Source organism: Ambystoma mexicanum, chromosome 2p (assembly GCF_040938575.1).
Source record: "Ambystoma mexicanum isolate Mex_15411 chromosome 2p, UKY_AmexF1_1, whole genome shotgun sequence".
Lineage (NCBI taxonomy): Eukaryota > Metazoa > Chordata > Amphibia > Caudata > Ambystomatidae > Ambystoma > Ambystoma mexicanum.
Genome location: NC_090923.1, coordinates 1,284,263,028 through 1,284,278,420, shown reverse-complemented (window position 1 = coordinate 1,284,278,420; position 15,393 = coordinate 1,284,263,028). Strand labels below are relative to the sequence as shown.

At 49.2% G+C, this 15,393-nt stretch overlaps 1 protein-coding gene across 1 annotated transcript in view; it reads left to right on the top strand.

Annotated features, from left to right (window-relative positions):
* RSL1D1 (ribosomal L1 domain containing 1) overlaps positions 1-15,393 on the top strand; it is a 426,377-nt gene that overhangs the window by 75,705 nt on the left and 335,279 nt on the right. The window contains exon 2 of the mRNA XM_069645597.1: positions 1,232-1,371. Coding sequence (XP_069501698.1) covers positions 1,232-1,371 — 140 coding nt within the window. The remainder of the gene's footprint in view (positions 1-1,231; positions 1,372-15,393) is intronic.

Here is a 15,393-nt window from a genome sequence, read left to right as displayed (position 1 = left end):
GATCTAGGCTGTTTTCCACCTTACCCCTTTGAAATCCTGATAAACTTGAAGGAAACTGTGACCCAAGTAAGGTGGATGTGCCTGGGCCCTGGAAACAGCGTCTAAGGAACAGCTTCCTAGCATACACTGTATATCCTTCTGAGGGCTAACCTTGATGGCTCGTACTGAACCAAGGCAGGAAAGTGATGGGATATTAGCAAGGTAATACTGGCTCTTAATCCTTGAACCAGTTGATTTACTCTTAACGGGGGAGGCATTCTCGGTCCTGTTGAAAACCTCTTTTCTGGTTGCCATGACATAAACTTGCCAGATTTAAACTCAATCTAGGTCAGAGGATAATGATTATGGTTTTGGTAAAACTGTGTAAAGCCTTGTCGAGCATTTCTTTGCTGGCTTCTTAAGAAGTTAGGCTTTGCTTTGCCCAGTGTTTGTGGGGGGGTGCGCGGGGAGTTGGGGTTACTTACAATGTTATTTGCCAAATGAAAACAAAAAAGGGCGTGGTTTGTCTGCATATTTAAGTTATTTCAAATTGTTCATTTGTTAGTGCTTTGTGAGTTGTATTGATTTCTCACCTCAGTCTGTAGTGATTCTTTATGCTTTTGCTTCCACTTGTTTTGGTCAATTTAAAGAAAACTGTCGTCTTTTACGAAAGAGTCTACAACAGTGTTATTTGCAGAACCATATGGCCTGCTTTTAGAATTGGATTTGGATTTTTCATTGGACAGTGCAGCATTTTCTCGAGTTACCTCTGTTGAATCACTCAATGTCATGCTTACAGTGTGTAATACTCGGCCAAATTATGCAAGGCATGCTATTCCTTCTTAAACGTTTAATCCTGCTTGTTTTAGCTATGTTGATGGTATTCGCGCTTGTAATGCTCATTTGCATCTGTTGCGTATTGTTCTGTGCTCCCTATGATGCAGCCAAATGTCTGTGTAACTGAAAATTGGGCATGCTGACACAAAGTAAAATCTGTTACTAATGGGCGGTGCATACCTTAGTAAGTAAGTAATACAAGCATATTGCACTTAAGTTTTTGTTTACGTGAAATGAAAAATCGCTGCTCCATAGAAAACACTTAAGCACGCAATGAATAAAGGGCACAAATGTAAATGTTAAGACCTCACCAGTTTGCCACATTACACTTGTCAAAATGTGACCTATTTAAAGTATGGTTTTATTGAGTTGTAGATCACTCCGAAAACTAATGAAGCCAGTTTTATTCTTGCAGGTCAAAAAAGCAGTACATGCTTTGGTGGCTTTCACAAAAAAGAAAGGCGATGGCGATTCCTTGTTGCTGAATGAACACGAGAAAATCCTTTTAATGGTGACTGTATGGAAAATTCCAGAACATGACCAGTGCATCAAAATGTAAGCTTTCTTTTTCAGTATTTCTGGCATTTTTCAGACGTGTTCTGGTACTTTTCTGCAGACTTAAGAAATGCTGGGTCAAAGTCAGCAGTTCTTAGGGCAGATTTGGTGGGCAACCAAGTAGGGCATTGCCTGGACTTCGCTACACAGCACTTCCGTCCAAAGCCCCTTTCTCAACTCTGTCAGGCTGGGAACTAGCGAGGCCAATCTGGATATGGGACCTAGTATAATAATGACAATAATGAGGTACCCTATTGAGCTACCCTACCATCTGCAGTGCATTAATGCTCTCTAATACCTTCCTGATTTGGGCAAAGAGAGAGTTTACCCCGCATCCTCTACTGTGTGCTTCACAAGACTCCCTTTTCCCCACCCTCCTCCATTCCCAATGGAAACAAGACTGGGGAAGCTGTCTGTAGATTCCCTGGGCCTTGGGTTGAGTTATGATCTGGCATTAGTACCGTGCCTATACACAAGTGATTCAAGGCGCGCTGAGGCAAGGAAGGGGGAAAAGAGGAAGGACAGACATAAAGATCTTACTAGACCAGGTGACATTGAGATTGTGCAAGTGTAGGGGAGGGGAGGGGGGGGGGGGAGTAAAAAGTTTCAGCAGAAGGGTGGGGCAGTGTTGTACATGAGATCAAAGCAATAACCAGAAGTGCGGCCTGCAGGTGCAAGGGTAATTGCAGACAGCAGGTGTCCAAAATTGCAGGTAGGGGAACTGTAGGGTTACAGATAAAGACCCAAAGTCAAGGGTTGCCGGGAGACGGTGCAGGTGGGCAACTGGTTGGGCATGGTCCTGGGCACGAAATAATAGGGTAGCCAGGTGACTAGTGCAGTATCAGACTGGAAATCAGCAGGGGAGAGGAGAGAAGGCAGAAGCAAAGGGGAACCGGAGATGGTTCTGCTCAAGTTTCAGAGAGGCAGCAAGGCTGTTCCAGAGGGAGGCCCCAGCCCAAGAATCTACCACCAACTCGTTGCTTGGAGAAGCGACTGACCCCGAGGGAGGTGGAGGAGCGAAGAGCTCTAGTAGGAAGGTATTTACGATGAAAGAGTTGGAGGTATTGAGGCCCCAGAAGGCCTTGTGGACAGTGCAGAGGGTCTTGCACTTAATCCTTGCAGCCAATGCAGAGATTTCATTGCTGGAGAGATTGATCCCTGGGCTTGAGGCCAAGGACAAGTCTTGCAGTCCTGGTCTGGATGAGTTGCAGAGGGCGGAGAGTAGAAGCATGCAGATTTACAATGAGGCTGTTGCAGTAGTCCAGCCTAGAGAGAACCACCAGAGCTCTAGAGACAGTGAGCTTCTGGGGGAAGGAGAGGAAAGGAAGAATACCTCTGAGGAGCTGCAGTTGGTAGTTTGACTTCTTAGAGACTTCCGGAGATGTGAAGGAGAAAAGGAATGTGTGGAGTCAAAGATGACCCCAAGGTTCTTAGCCTTGCAGGTGAGAGCAGGAAGAGGGCAAAGGGAGGCTGGCAAGAGAGTGAGGGGGAAAGGAGGGTGCTGATGTGTCGATGAGGAGAATCTCCGTCTTACTGGCATCAAGGCAGAGATCGTTGGCGGCACACCACTCTTGGATAGCAGACAGACAAGCACACACAGTCAGATGAGATGTGATGAGATAGGTGGCAGAGGGGAGCCTGAAAACGAGCCAAGTGTCATCCGCATAGCACTGAATGTTGGAGCAGAGAGCGGCAGTGCGGTGGGCGAGAGGTGCCAGATATTGGTTGAACAGCCAGGGAAAGAGGTTAGACCCCTGGGGAACACCACTGGTAGAGGGTGAGATGCAGGAAAGGCAGGACCCAAGTTGGACCTGGGAGGGTCGATGAGAGAGGAACATGGTCAGCCAGGGCAGGACCTGGTCATTGATACCCAGGTTATCACTGAGACCATTGATCAGGATGGCATGGTTTACCATGTCAAAGGCAGAAGAGAGATTGAGTAAGATGAGCACAGAGGAGAGATTAGAATCCAGGTTAGAGAGCAGGTCTTCACGGCTGTTCAGGAGAGCAGTTTCCGTGCTTCTGGCTGCTCGGAAGCCAGACTGATAGTTATGGAGACAACCAACCAATTCAGTGTGAAGATTAAGCTGGGAGATGGCCATCTTTTCCAGGAGTTTGCCCAGGAAAGGAGTGATTGAGATAGGGTGATAGTTAGCCGGGCAGGAGGGGTCGGCTGAGGTTTTCTTCAGAAGAGGGTGCACAAGAGAATGCTTCAGGAGGGAAGAGAAGGCTCCAGCGGCAAAGGAGTGGTTGCAGAAGTCAGCCAGGGCAGGAGCGAGGGTGTCAATGTGGTCCTTGATGGTTTTGGAAGAACCTGTTCTGACGAGTTTCATAGATTGGACTTGTCTAGAAATCTCATAAGGGGAGAACACAGGAAAGGAACAGAAAGAGGGAGGAGAGGTGGCCACAGGGGGGCCGGAGGTAGAGGGAGGAGGAGAGGACGACAGGGTGGACAGGATGTCCTGGGTTTTAGAGATGAAATGAGAAGCCAGGGCTGTGCAAAGGGCCTGGGAGGGGATAGGAGAGGTAGAGACTGCAGCAGGATTGGCCGGCTCCTTGCAGATTTTAAAGAGTTTGGCCGAGTTGTTAGATGCTGCAGAGACACAGACTTGGATGTGGGCTCTCTTAGTGCAGACAAAGAGCCGGTATTGCCTTTGGAGCAGGCGGCAGGCCAGTTTGTCAGAGGACTGTTGAGCATGATAAGCAGGTCGGAGAGTAGGAGCAGCTGGGCACGCTGCTCCCTTGGTGTTAGGCTTTGGGCCATCCTTTTCCCTTTACCTAGCTGTATTATGGTCTTCTCACTTGGCTGTCCTTCTCACCATAAAGGTTTGTGGGCTGTGAAACTAGAATACGACAATACAGTATGAAAGCCACCCTCAAACTCTTGACAAAGTTTGTAATCGTTTGCATATTTTCGGGTGCTCTGATGTTTTTTTTAACTGTTTATTAAGTCTTGTACAGAGTCAAATCCCCAAATAAAATTAAAGATCGGATCAGACATTACTCATATTCCCCAACCTCCATGGATCTGTACCCATGTGACCGCCTCCCTTCCCCTGTTCCTCTCCCACTTCCCTTTACCGCCTCCCACACCACATCCCCCCCACCATTGTCCTCCTAGGGTTTCCACTTCTGTCACCCCCCTTCCACATCTACTCTAATCCTACCCCCAACCTCCCCATATCTTGCTGTATTTCTGCAGGCACCCCTTATGCCTAGATACCAACTGGTTCCATCTCTTTATGGCATCCATTCTCGTCCTCCAGGCTGCTCTAGTTGGGGCCTCCAGTTCCATCCATCTATCCGCAATGTCACGTTTGGCTACTACGCATGCAATGGTGAGAAAGGGCCCTGCGTACTTATCTGCCACCATGTCTCCCAATATGCCCAGCAATGCACCTGTTGGTCAGGGGTCAAAATTCAGAATCAAGAAGCAGGAGCTCAAAGTAGCTCCTGCTTGTCTAGGATTTTCCTCTGACCAAGAGTTATTCACCTGACCCAGGAGCTATTAAAGTCTCATAAGGGTTTTCTTAGGATAGTGTTGTAAAGTAGTCGGCGGGAGACAGTAATGGTTGGTTGGTTCACTTGAGCATTCACTCTTGCCACGTCATAAATCAACTTAAACAGGTTCTCTTCCCTGGGGTTTCTCTGCTTATCTTAATTACTCTCACAGTGCGCCATTATGTCCGACGGTTCTTCCTATGAAGCATGTAAAACTCAAGAATGTCCAAAATAAAGGTCGAGACGGCTGCTGGCTTTCGCTCCTTCAAGCCCAGCTGCCTGCCGTGATAAACTCTCACAACGAAAACAAAACCCCTCCGGTGCCGGTCCTCACGCTTATCAGTGCCTTCCCTCAGTCAGCCGTCCTTCTCCGACAGATTGGGATCTTGGTGCTCGGACGAGATAGGGAGTTTTCCGGTGTTCGTTCCGCTTCTTGCTAATATGCCCAACGAAATGCTTCACTGGTCTCACTCCATTCAGGCGCTGCCTCTTTAGCCACGTTCCCCTCCTGCAAGAAGAGAACCCCTCTAAGTAATTTAGCTGTGGTTTTAACCCCTGCTCCGCTCCTCCCCTCCAATTAACCCCCGCCCGTCCCAGCAACTGTTTTCCCACACCTGCAACTGGTTTTCCCCCCCTCCCCCTCTCGTACAGTCTGCCCCGCGGTATAACATGACTCAGTCTTTCCCTGTGCGGACTGGAGAGAACATGGACCCTCGGCTTCACGTCTATTTTGTTTGTTTTCTTTCTGATCACTTTGCCCCCTCCCGTGTGGGGTTCTGGGACATGTAGTCCGCCTATGGTTTGGTCCCCCCCCCAAATACTGGCTATGGACGGCTGGCTTTAGGCGGTTCATGCTCCTTTCCCCTTCTAAATGCCAACAGCCGAGTCTCTGTCTGGCCCGCCGGGTTAACCCCCTCTTGCTTGGTTTAGCTCGTAAACCCCTCGTTCCTCACGGGATTTCGAGCAGCTGCCACAGCTTCCCTCTTACAAGTGTACACGCAAACAGTTAGATAAAACAAAAAGATATGGAGTAGATCAAAACTAAGTGCTCAGAAAGACAGCTTTATAGATGTAGGATGTCCCGCTATTCACTCTCGTGCCTGTAAATGGTGGAATTTGCTTTTATTTACAATCTATGATAAGCACCCGAAAATGCATGCACCTAACTCTCCCTCTTTCTGTTAGGTTATTCTGTATTGCACTCGATTCACCGACTGTATCTTTTTAACATAATCTCATGCCATGTTGCTTCATATTTCTTCCTCTCCCACTCTCTCAGTTGCTACCACCTTATTATATCGGTCTCTGGCTACACCCATCACTAGATCAGTTTCTGATGCTACATCTATTGCTTTTGCTATCCCATCACTTTCTGCCGCATGTTCCTTTCTGCTGCTGGCCCTTTCTCTGCTACCACCTTGTTAGCTCTCCTGCTGCAGTCTTTTTTTTTTTTTGTCGACATGTGAACATGTTAGGGCAAGGTTTTGAAAGTAACTCTGGTTGCTCTTTTTGATTAGACTAGGAAATGGGTTTATGGTGCAGGAGTTGAACATACTAGATGATGTAGAGATAGTGGCTACATGACTCGAGCCAAAGTCTATTATAGGGGTTGGCCATTTCTTGTATCTGAAGATCCCCTTCTAGGACGCCACACTGCTGACAAGAGGGCCACCACTGGGTGATCTAGGAAATACTGTATCTCCGCCTCGAAGGCCCGGCCAATTTCCTATGTCTCCTGTGTTGTCCTTATTCTCCCCAATCCTGATTTTGTGCATTATCCGACTCTGTTCCTCTCTCTGCGTTAACCTAGCAATTAATAAACCTGTTTTTTTTCTCCCCATTCATAAATGCATACCCCTTGTGCCGCCATCCCTCTGTGGCCCTCTCCTTTTTAGTTCCCGTAATAACACCTCCGTTGGGGAGTCTCTCCACCGTCCCTCAAACTTAATCACTTTGGCCTCTTTCACTGTGTTGTCTCTCCTTTTTTCTTAGCATTGATTACCACTATGGCTTTCCCCGTCGAACACTGCTTTGCACGCTTCCCAGCAATTTTTTTTCGGTTCTACTGTGCTCTCGTTTGAGGCAGAAGAATAGCTCTGTTACATCGCTTAACCTCTGCCATTTTCTCCTCATTCAACATGTGGTAAGAGCCCAGTCTCCAAATACCTCCTGAGGTATGAACCTGCGTTCGACTCTCATTGTCGGTGGTGCATGGTCCGAGATGCCCCATGGAATGTATTCCACCCTCTTCACCTTGTACCTGTTCCAATGTGGAGAGAACACATGGTTTACTCATAGAAAAGGACTTCTGTGCCGCAGAGAAAAACAAGTACTCCCTACCCGTTGGTTGAGCCTCCCACCACAAGTCGCCAATCCCATTCTGTTCAGGGAACCCCTCCAGTTTTGCATCTCTATAATTCACCTGCAAAATTCCCTTCCACCTATCCAGTGTGGGTTTGACCACCTCATTGAAGTCCCAGAATCAACGCGAATATAACATATTTTTACTGCAAATCCAAAAACATTGAATTTTTGTGTGAACATTTCATCACAAATAAATGCGGGGGTAGACCCCCTGCAGCGTTATGCCCCTTAACCCCCACGCCTTTAAACACCCCAACCCAAATCTCCCACTCTTTTTATGCCATGAAATGTGCAAACATTTGTTAAAAATAATTTGCTTTCTGATTCGCAGTAGTGGTCTGTGATATTTGGTAGTGATACCGAAGTCCCCAGCCACCATCGTCAACCCTGCTTGCACACAACCCCCCCCCCCCCCTTCGGATCACCCTCTTTACCCCCTCGAATGTGCCCATCAATGTAGGGGGAGACTGGAGAATAAACGTTAATGAAGGAGAACATTTCCTCACCCCCCCCCCCACAAACCCCACCACTCTACCTCTCATGTCTTGGAATATACTGATAATCTGGGTGGCCAATGATTTCTTAATGATATATGATTGGTTATTTATAACGCGCTTAATACCCAGAGGTTACTAAGCGCGGACCCGGGCATCGAACCTGTGTTGCTCCGTGTTGTCTTGCGTCCAAGGCGAGCACAAGCACGTTGCCCCTGAGCTATCCTCTCGAGAATGAGAATTCCCTACTCCTCTGGGAACCCTTGTCAACCCCGCATGCACTACACATTTATACAGGCTTCTACTCAGTATCCTACACATGTGCCCCAGCAGTTGCATTTCTTGGTGTCACATCATGTCCGGCTTATGTCGATTCAGATATTGGAACACTGCACTGCTCTTTAAATTGATCATTTAGCCCATTTACGTTCTAGGAGATGCACTGTAAGGTACCCTTACTATCCATGTCGATATACCCACATTATATACAGTGATCTCAGTCTACCTCCTTTATCCCTCTCACTCCCTCTATCTACAGTGCTAGTGAATTACCTCCGACCAATACAACCCCCCCTTGTCCCCCACAACTCCCCCTCTCCTTCCCAACTGTGAAGTACCCGTCACCCCAACTCCCAGCCCCTCCTACTGGCTGCCCCACTGTTTAATTCCTTCCCTGTCTTTTCCCCTCAACCCACGTTGATGAATCTGATGTCATCACTCCTTTGCCTGAGGAAGGCTCTCCTCATGTGGCCAGGGGACAGCAGTAGTTGCCTCATCCTGACCTGGAGGCGGCTGTTTGAGGTGGGAGGCTTCCCTTGAGGGGGTCAGGGGTGGAGGTGGGGGGGGTTCCATGATGTTGGGTGTTGCATGGTACCTTTTTTTTTCATAATCTCCTACGACAACTTGCCAAATCTGACAGTACTCTTCAGGGTTCAAAATTAAGATCTGGTGAGCAGGAGCTAAAAACAGCTCTTGTTTGTCGGGCATCACCCAGTAGGCAGGAGCTACCACTGGGGAACCAGGAGCGAGTATCCAATGCACCGCAAATCTAACTTCATATGAGATGAACATGTGAACTTTTTTCCATTATGAATGATTCGTTACCTTTTTAAATGTGTATTAGAGGTGTCCCAATTCTACTTTAGTAGCTTACTCAAAGGTATCGTCATGTGTACATGTTTATAAGGCACCAATTGCCTGGGGGGCCGAATGTTACTCCTGGTGGCTGTTTGTTTCATGCTAACCAGGCTCTCCTAGGCTAGAAATAGCAGCTAAATATCTCCCAGCTCCCCTCAATTTCAACCCCTGCTCTTCAATATCAGATAATGTAACAAAACTGAGCCGAGGAAGAGTCGAGGAGAAATGTTGATTACTCCAATGGGCACCAACACCAGCAGTCTAGGAGCTGGAAGAATCTGACTGGCCCGACAGCGTAAAACCATGCTGAGAAAGCCGAGAAACCCGGAGAGCAGTGACCGGTGGCAGTGCAAAAGACTGGGCGGCAAGACTGTGCGAGACTGCCGCCCGGCAGCGACACGCTCAGGGAAGCTCTACAGAGGCTGTGGCAAAGCAGGAGGAAGCAAGCAGTCTCGGTAGGCTAGCTTGGGGGCAACATGCTCGCCTTGGAAGCAAGACGACACGGAGCAACACAGGTTTGATCCCCGGGTCCACGATTAGAAACCTCTGGGTATTAAGCGTGTTATAAATAACCTATCATATCATACCTGTTAGCTGAGGGAACTGGGACGCCAACCGGGGACCGAACTCCTGCCGGAGGTGCCTGCAGGGCACGAGAGAGCTGGAGAAGAACTTGATTTGGGGTCTGGAACGCAGAGAGACAGAAGGAAAAGAACTGGTGAGCCGGTGAACACTTGGTTGGGACACAAGTACAGTCGGGCAAAGTATCGGAAGCCCTAGATAGTGGGACTGGGGTCTGGGACCCACCTTGCGAACTTGGGGGGAAAGAACATAAAGGGGAAACCAGAGGCACATTGTGTATTAAAACCTGGCAGCTGAGTATACCAGGTACTTGGTATATCCAAGTGAATGAACAAATTAAGAAAACTGGGCACACACCGTGTAAAGAAACTGCATGTGAGTAGTCCTGGCAGGAGAGTATACCAGGCAAAGCCAAGTGCGGGGAATGAACTGCATCAGAAAATTCCAAGGAAGACGCAGGCTTTTAGGCAAATTCAGCAAACACTATTGCACCCTTTGCTGCTCTGTCTTTAGTGTTTATTTCCCTGATGTGCAACATGCTTCCGGGTTACAGTCCCTCCCTTCACTTCCAACTTTATCATTGAGCCACTGTATTCCACTGAGAGAAAAAAGAGCCAGAAACACATCAAACACACTTGTAGACATTTTGCTGTGTTTCTGTCGTATTCCCTGACAGCCCTCACCTTTCACATTCTCCTGGGTCACAGGACTGCCAGATTCTGTGGAGAAAAAGGGTGTTTAAAACACAGCAAACACACTTGTTCACACTTCACTATGGATAGGGATCATATTCATGAATGTGCAATGTGACTACCAGCCCCTGACTTAACTTGCATGTTAGTCTGAGGAGATTGAAACACACTGTCCGCCACAGGCATTATGCAAGGAGAAGCCACTGAGCTTCAAGGACAGGCAGGTCGGAAGACTAGTGCTTAGGCACACCAGAAAGAGGCCTGTGCACCAGCAGGAGTGGAGAAGGGAGAAGATGACGGAGCCTGCGTGGCATCTACTGTGGCCGGGGAGGTAAGGACGCGTGGGGGTAGTGTTGCTCACAGAGCCAGGCTTGAACTGGCCGTAGGACAATGCCCCAATGTCGGACAGGAGGTAGAGATCTCGCTCTGTGGGTTAGCGTGGCCATGTTTACATAATGCACTGGGAAGAAGTAGCTCTTATTTAATTCTGTTGTATGGCAGAAATAAGCTTGAGCTCCCAGTAGGTGACTCCAGCTTCATTACTGCTGCACGATCAGAGAATTAAGACGCACATGAAACAGTTTATGCTTATAAAATGGATGCCTTGTGGTCCTTGAAAAGCAGGACTTTGAGGCTCTTTTGAAAGCTTTTTTTTTGCATAGGATTTATTTTTAAAAGCTGCCAGTATATATTCTTTTCTGATGTTTGTTAATGTGCTTAGAATCACATGCTGTGCATAGTCCGACATCCAGTGGTCACTGCAGAGTATTGCATTTTGTTTTTCGTAGTCGAAAAGGGGACGTCGACAAGGCGTGTCTAACACTATCCCTATAGTGACGTGCAGTATACCCACAACCCCATACGCGTCGAGATCCCTCAGATTGTTTTTTTCCGCCCAGTTATTGGTCGCCTTAATGCGGAGCTCCTCGAGAGACATTGCGAAATCATTTCCTCGACCCTTGGTCGTTTATTATTAACTATCACATAGATCCCTCCCTCGACGTAGCTGCCAAGCTTTTCTCCGCCGAGCAAGATCTTCGACGGAGGGACGAGCGGAGGAGATCCTTCGGCGCTGCCGAACACGTGGCCTGGCCTCACCAATAGGGAGAGTGGGGTTGTTGGTGATTTCTTTGTTTCACTCTGAGAATGCCTTTCTCTTCCCCTCCCTCTTTCGAGGTCGTAATCACATTTCATGCCCTCAGCTATGGAGAGGACACCCTTTAGGTTTTGCCCGCGTTGCAAAGGCAAGTTTACCTGGAAGGACAAGCATAAACGGTGTAACCGTTGCTTGCCCCTTGATCACAAAGAGAACGGCTGTGCGGCCCGTAAGTTACTTAAACTCAAAACTTTAAAGGACCGCAGGGTCAAAAGGTGGGCAGCCTATGCGATGTCTAGGTCTGACTCCTCGCCAGCCGCCGCCGAATATGATGACAGTGATTACACGGCCTCCGCAACAGAGGCTGTAGACCTCTAGAAGGAGCGTTCCCGCTCCTCGTCGTCCGTCCCCGGCTCACGCCCCGCTTATGGGGGGATGAACACCTCAGCGACAAGGACGAACACAGAAGAACACATAAGCACATACCCCACGGCATGCATTCGTCGAAGACGAAGGCAGCCATAGTGTCAACGGAGGCGTCGGGTCCACCAGCGTCTTCCACCAACCGTAAGGGTCGCAAGCCCTCCCCGCCACCGCTTCCGCGACCGGCGACTGGGCTTTCTGTAAATAAGGGCGCTAACCCCAAATCCTCAGGCGACGCGCCTTGCAAGAGTGCGTTCGTTGCCAGTAAAGACTCGGCACTGCCTAGCGCGACGGCGAGCGATCCCTCGACGGAGAAGCTGATCGCCGAAAGCCTTGCGCGTATAGCTTCTAAAGACGGCCAGAGACGGACGGCGGGTGACACGTCGAAAACCGCTCACAAGGCCAAAGAAACGCAGAGGACGCCGGAGGATAGGCTGGGACAGCTCCCACCGTCGACAGAAGACCCTAGCCAGCGAGAAGGTTTCTCAGAAGGCGAAGGGACTCTATCTTCGACGCTATGGGACAGAACTAAGCAACTACAGGGAGAGGAAACTCCCTTTTCACTCCCAGACCGCTCTGGCCTACCTTACTGGACTGTAGAGAGGTTCCAGTCATGTATGGACAAGCTAGACCGCTTCATGGCCATCCCAGAAAATAGGACACCCAAGAGGCCAAGGGAGGTACTCCAGGAGGGGCCATGGGCTAAATATCCGAAGCTCTTTAACCCCCTACAGGAAGACATGAACTCTTACGACCTCACTGAAGAGGACTCTCACTTCCAGGAAGAGGATGAGTTTGTGAATAATTAAGACCAACAATAGGAGGAAGGTTTTCATGATGACACCAACATAGGTGAGGAGGGCTACAAGGAGGACCCAGGTGAAGGTGGCTCACAGCCCTGGCAGTCGCCATCAGGGTCTACAGACCCCGACATTATAGACATTTCTTCTCCTCGGACCACACCGGTCAGGAACCCATCTGCAGTTGACGATCAGCCCATCTTCAATGCGCTACTAAGGAAGGCAGCAGCGCATTTTGAAGTTGAAACTGGGGAGGTCACCCCAGATACTGATTTTGTCGAAAGGATTATTAAAGAAAAACCTCCCACTAGTTAAACTATTCCTATCCTCGCCTCGGTTAAGAGACGACTCACCCCATCGCTGTCCACCCCCGCGCTGGTAAGAGGGGTCAATCCAAGAATCGAGAAATCGTTCTCACCCTCTGTCAGACCCATTATATATTAGGGGTAACTCAGTCCGGGACCCCTTAGTGGTGAGTAACACAAGGAAGAGGGCTGGTGTTCCACTGTCAACCAGCGAGACACCCCCAGATAAAGAAGGGGAAAAAGCTTTATGCCTTGGGCAAAAGAATTTCCGCCTCGGCAGCGCTTTCAATTAGGATTGCCAATAATAATACATTGTTGGCAAGCTATGCTGATGCTCTATGGGTAAAGCTTAAGCAGGACATCGAAGAAGCTCCTGAACCTCTAAGAACTCGCTTATTGGCTACAGTTACAGAAGGAGCTCTGGTCAACCAGAACATCATTAAGAACACTCTTGATGCGGCAGAAACTGCTGGCCTTTCTTTGGTGCAGGGAATTCTGCTGAAGCGTCACGTCTGGCTTCGCTATTCCGGTTTCAAGGCAGAAACGCAGGCGTCATTAATAAGCCAATAGAAGAGTCAAATCTCTTTAGAAGGGCAGTGGACGAAGCACTGGAAAATGCGAAGAAAGAATTCGACACCATAAAGACCTTAGACCAAATCTCAAAGCCTCCAAACAGGCGGGGATTTGGGAACAAGCGCTTTTTTCGTGGCCAACAGCAGCAGCAGCATTACACTGCGGGCAACTGGCCCTCTAATCAGGGTACCGGTAACCAGTATAACCAAAGAGGACAACGCCGTGGCAAGGGCAGAGGCCGGGGCTCCAGCCCCAGAGGCACCCCGGCAAGTAACTCCAAATGACCCGAAGGTTCGGGTCCCCTCCCATTTGTCTCCGGTTGGGGGCCGGATAACATCGTTCCTATCAGCATGGGAGGGAATAACATCAGACCGGTGGGTATTGTCAACCGTAGCCCATGGGTACTGTATAGAGTTCAATCTGTCCCCCACTTAAAGACCTCCAAGGGGACGACGCCTGTCACCAGAACACCTCGTCATCCTCCTGCAAGAAGTAGAACAGCTGCTACTGAAAGGAGCAATAGAGGTCGTGCCCCTATCTCAGGTAGTGGAAGGTATTTATTCAGTGTACTTCCTTGTACCCAAAAAGGACCTAACCATGTGCCCTGTACTAGATCTACGCCCAGCGAACAAATTTGTAAAACCAGAAAAATTTCGTATGGTAACATTACAGGAGGTAATTCCCCTGCTATCTCAGGGGGACTACATGACAACACTAGACATGAAAGATGCATACTTTCATATTTTGATGTTGCCAGCGCACAGAAAATACCTCATGATAGAGGGCAAACACTAGCTACCCTTCAGCATAGCGTCTGCACCGAGGGTATTCGCAAAGGTAGTGGCAGCGGCCCACCTGTGCAGGTTGTCCATACCGGTATACCCTTACCTCGACGATTGGCTCATAACAGGGGAGTCCTACGAGACATGCTTCTCAAACACCCAGAAGACAGTAGACCTTTTGTTCCAACTGGGCTTCTCCATCAACAAGTCTAGCTTAGACCCCAGCCAAATAAAACAATTCCTAGGGGCTCTAATTTGAACAAAGGACGGCCTCGTCTTCCCCTCCAACGAGAGGGTCCAAAATATGCTGTTTCAGATCCCTCAATATGTGGCCGGTCGAGAGGTGACGGTACGCAAAGCAGTGCGCTTGCTAGGAATGATGGTGTCATGTATTTATTTGGTACCTCACGCGCGCCTGCGCATGCGCCCAATGCAAGAGTGGCTCAACAGCCAGTGGTGTCAGGCCAGCGGACAATGGGACGATCTAGTGGTGGTCTCGCAGGCCTTGGTTCTCTCGCTACGGTGGTGGTCGAAGGAAAACCTGGTAATAGGGAAACCATTCGCCACCCCCGCAGTGGAAGCCACTCTAACCACGGACGCATCCCTCACAGGATGGGGGGCCTCACCTATCCCATCAGACTGCTCACAGAGTTTGGCCTCCGAGCGTAGCTTCCAAGCACATAAACTTATTAGAGCTACTTGCGGTGTTCAAAGCACGAAAAGCCTTCCAGACACACCCACAAGGGAAGACAGTGATGGTCCTCACGGACAGTCCCACAGCCATGTACTACCTCAACAAGCAAGGGGGGGGCACTCACTCTCCAGGACTGTCCAAGCTGTCCCAGAACATCTGGAAGTGGGCTCTCAGACACAACATGTTCCTATTGTCACAACATGTACCAGGGGAACTCCATCTACTAGCAGACGAACTCAGCAGAGACTTCCCTCTGCCCTCAAAGTACGAATGGCAGTTACACGAAGACATCGTCTTCGAAGTCTTCACACAATGGGGCTTCCCAGAAAAAGACCTGTTCGCAACTCTGGAGAACTCACAATGCCTAGATTACGCCTCCAGATACCCACAGAACCGCTCCAAGGGGAACGGTCTCTGGATACCATGGTCAGGGAAATTTGTTTACGCTCCCCCCCCCCCCCCCCGACTCCTCTGCTGAACAAGATGGTGCACAAGATGCACCAGGAACCAGTCACCATGATACTGATAGCCCCGATGTGGGCCCGCCAACCATGGTTTGCGCACCTGATGGAGATGTCC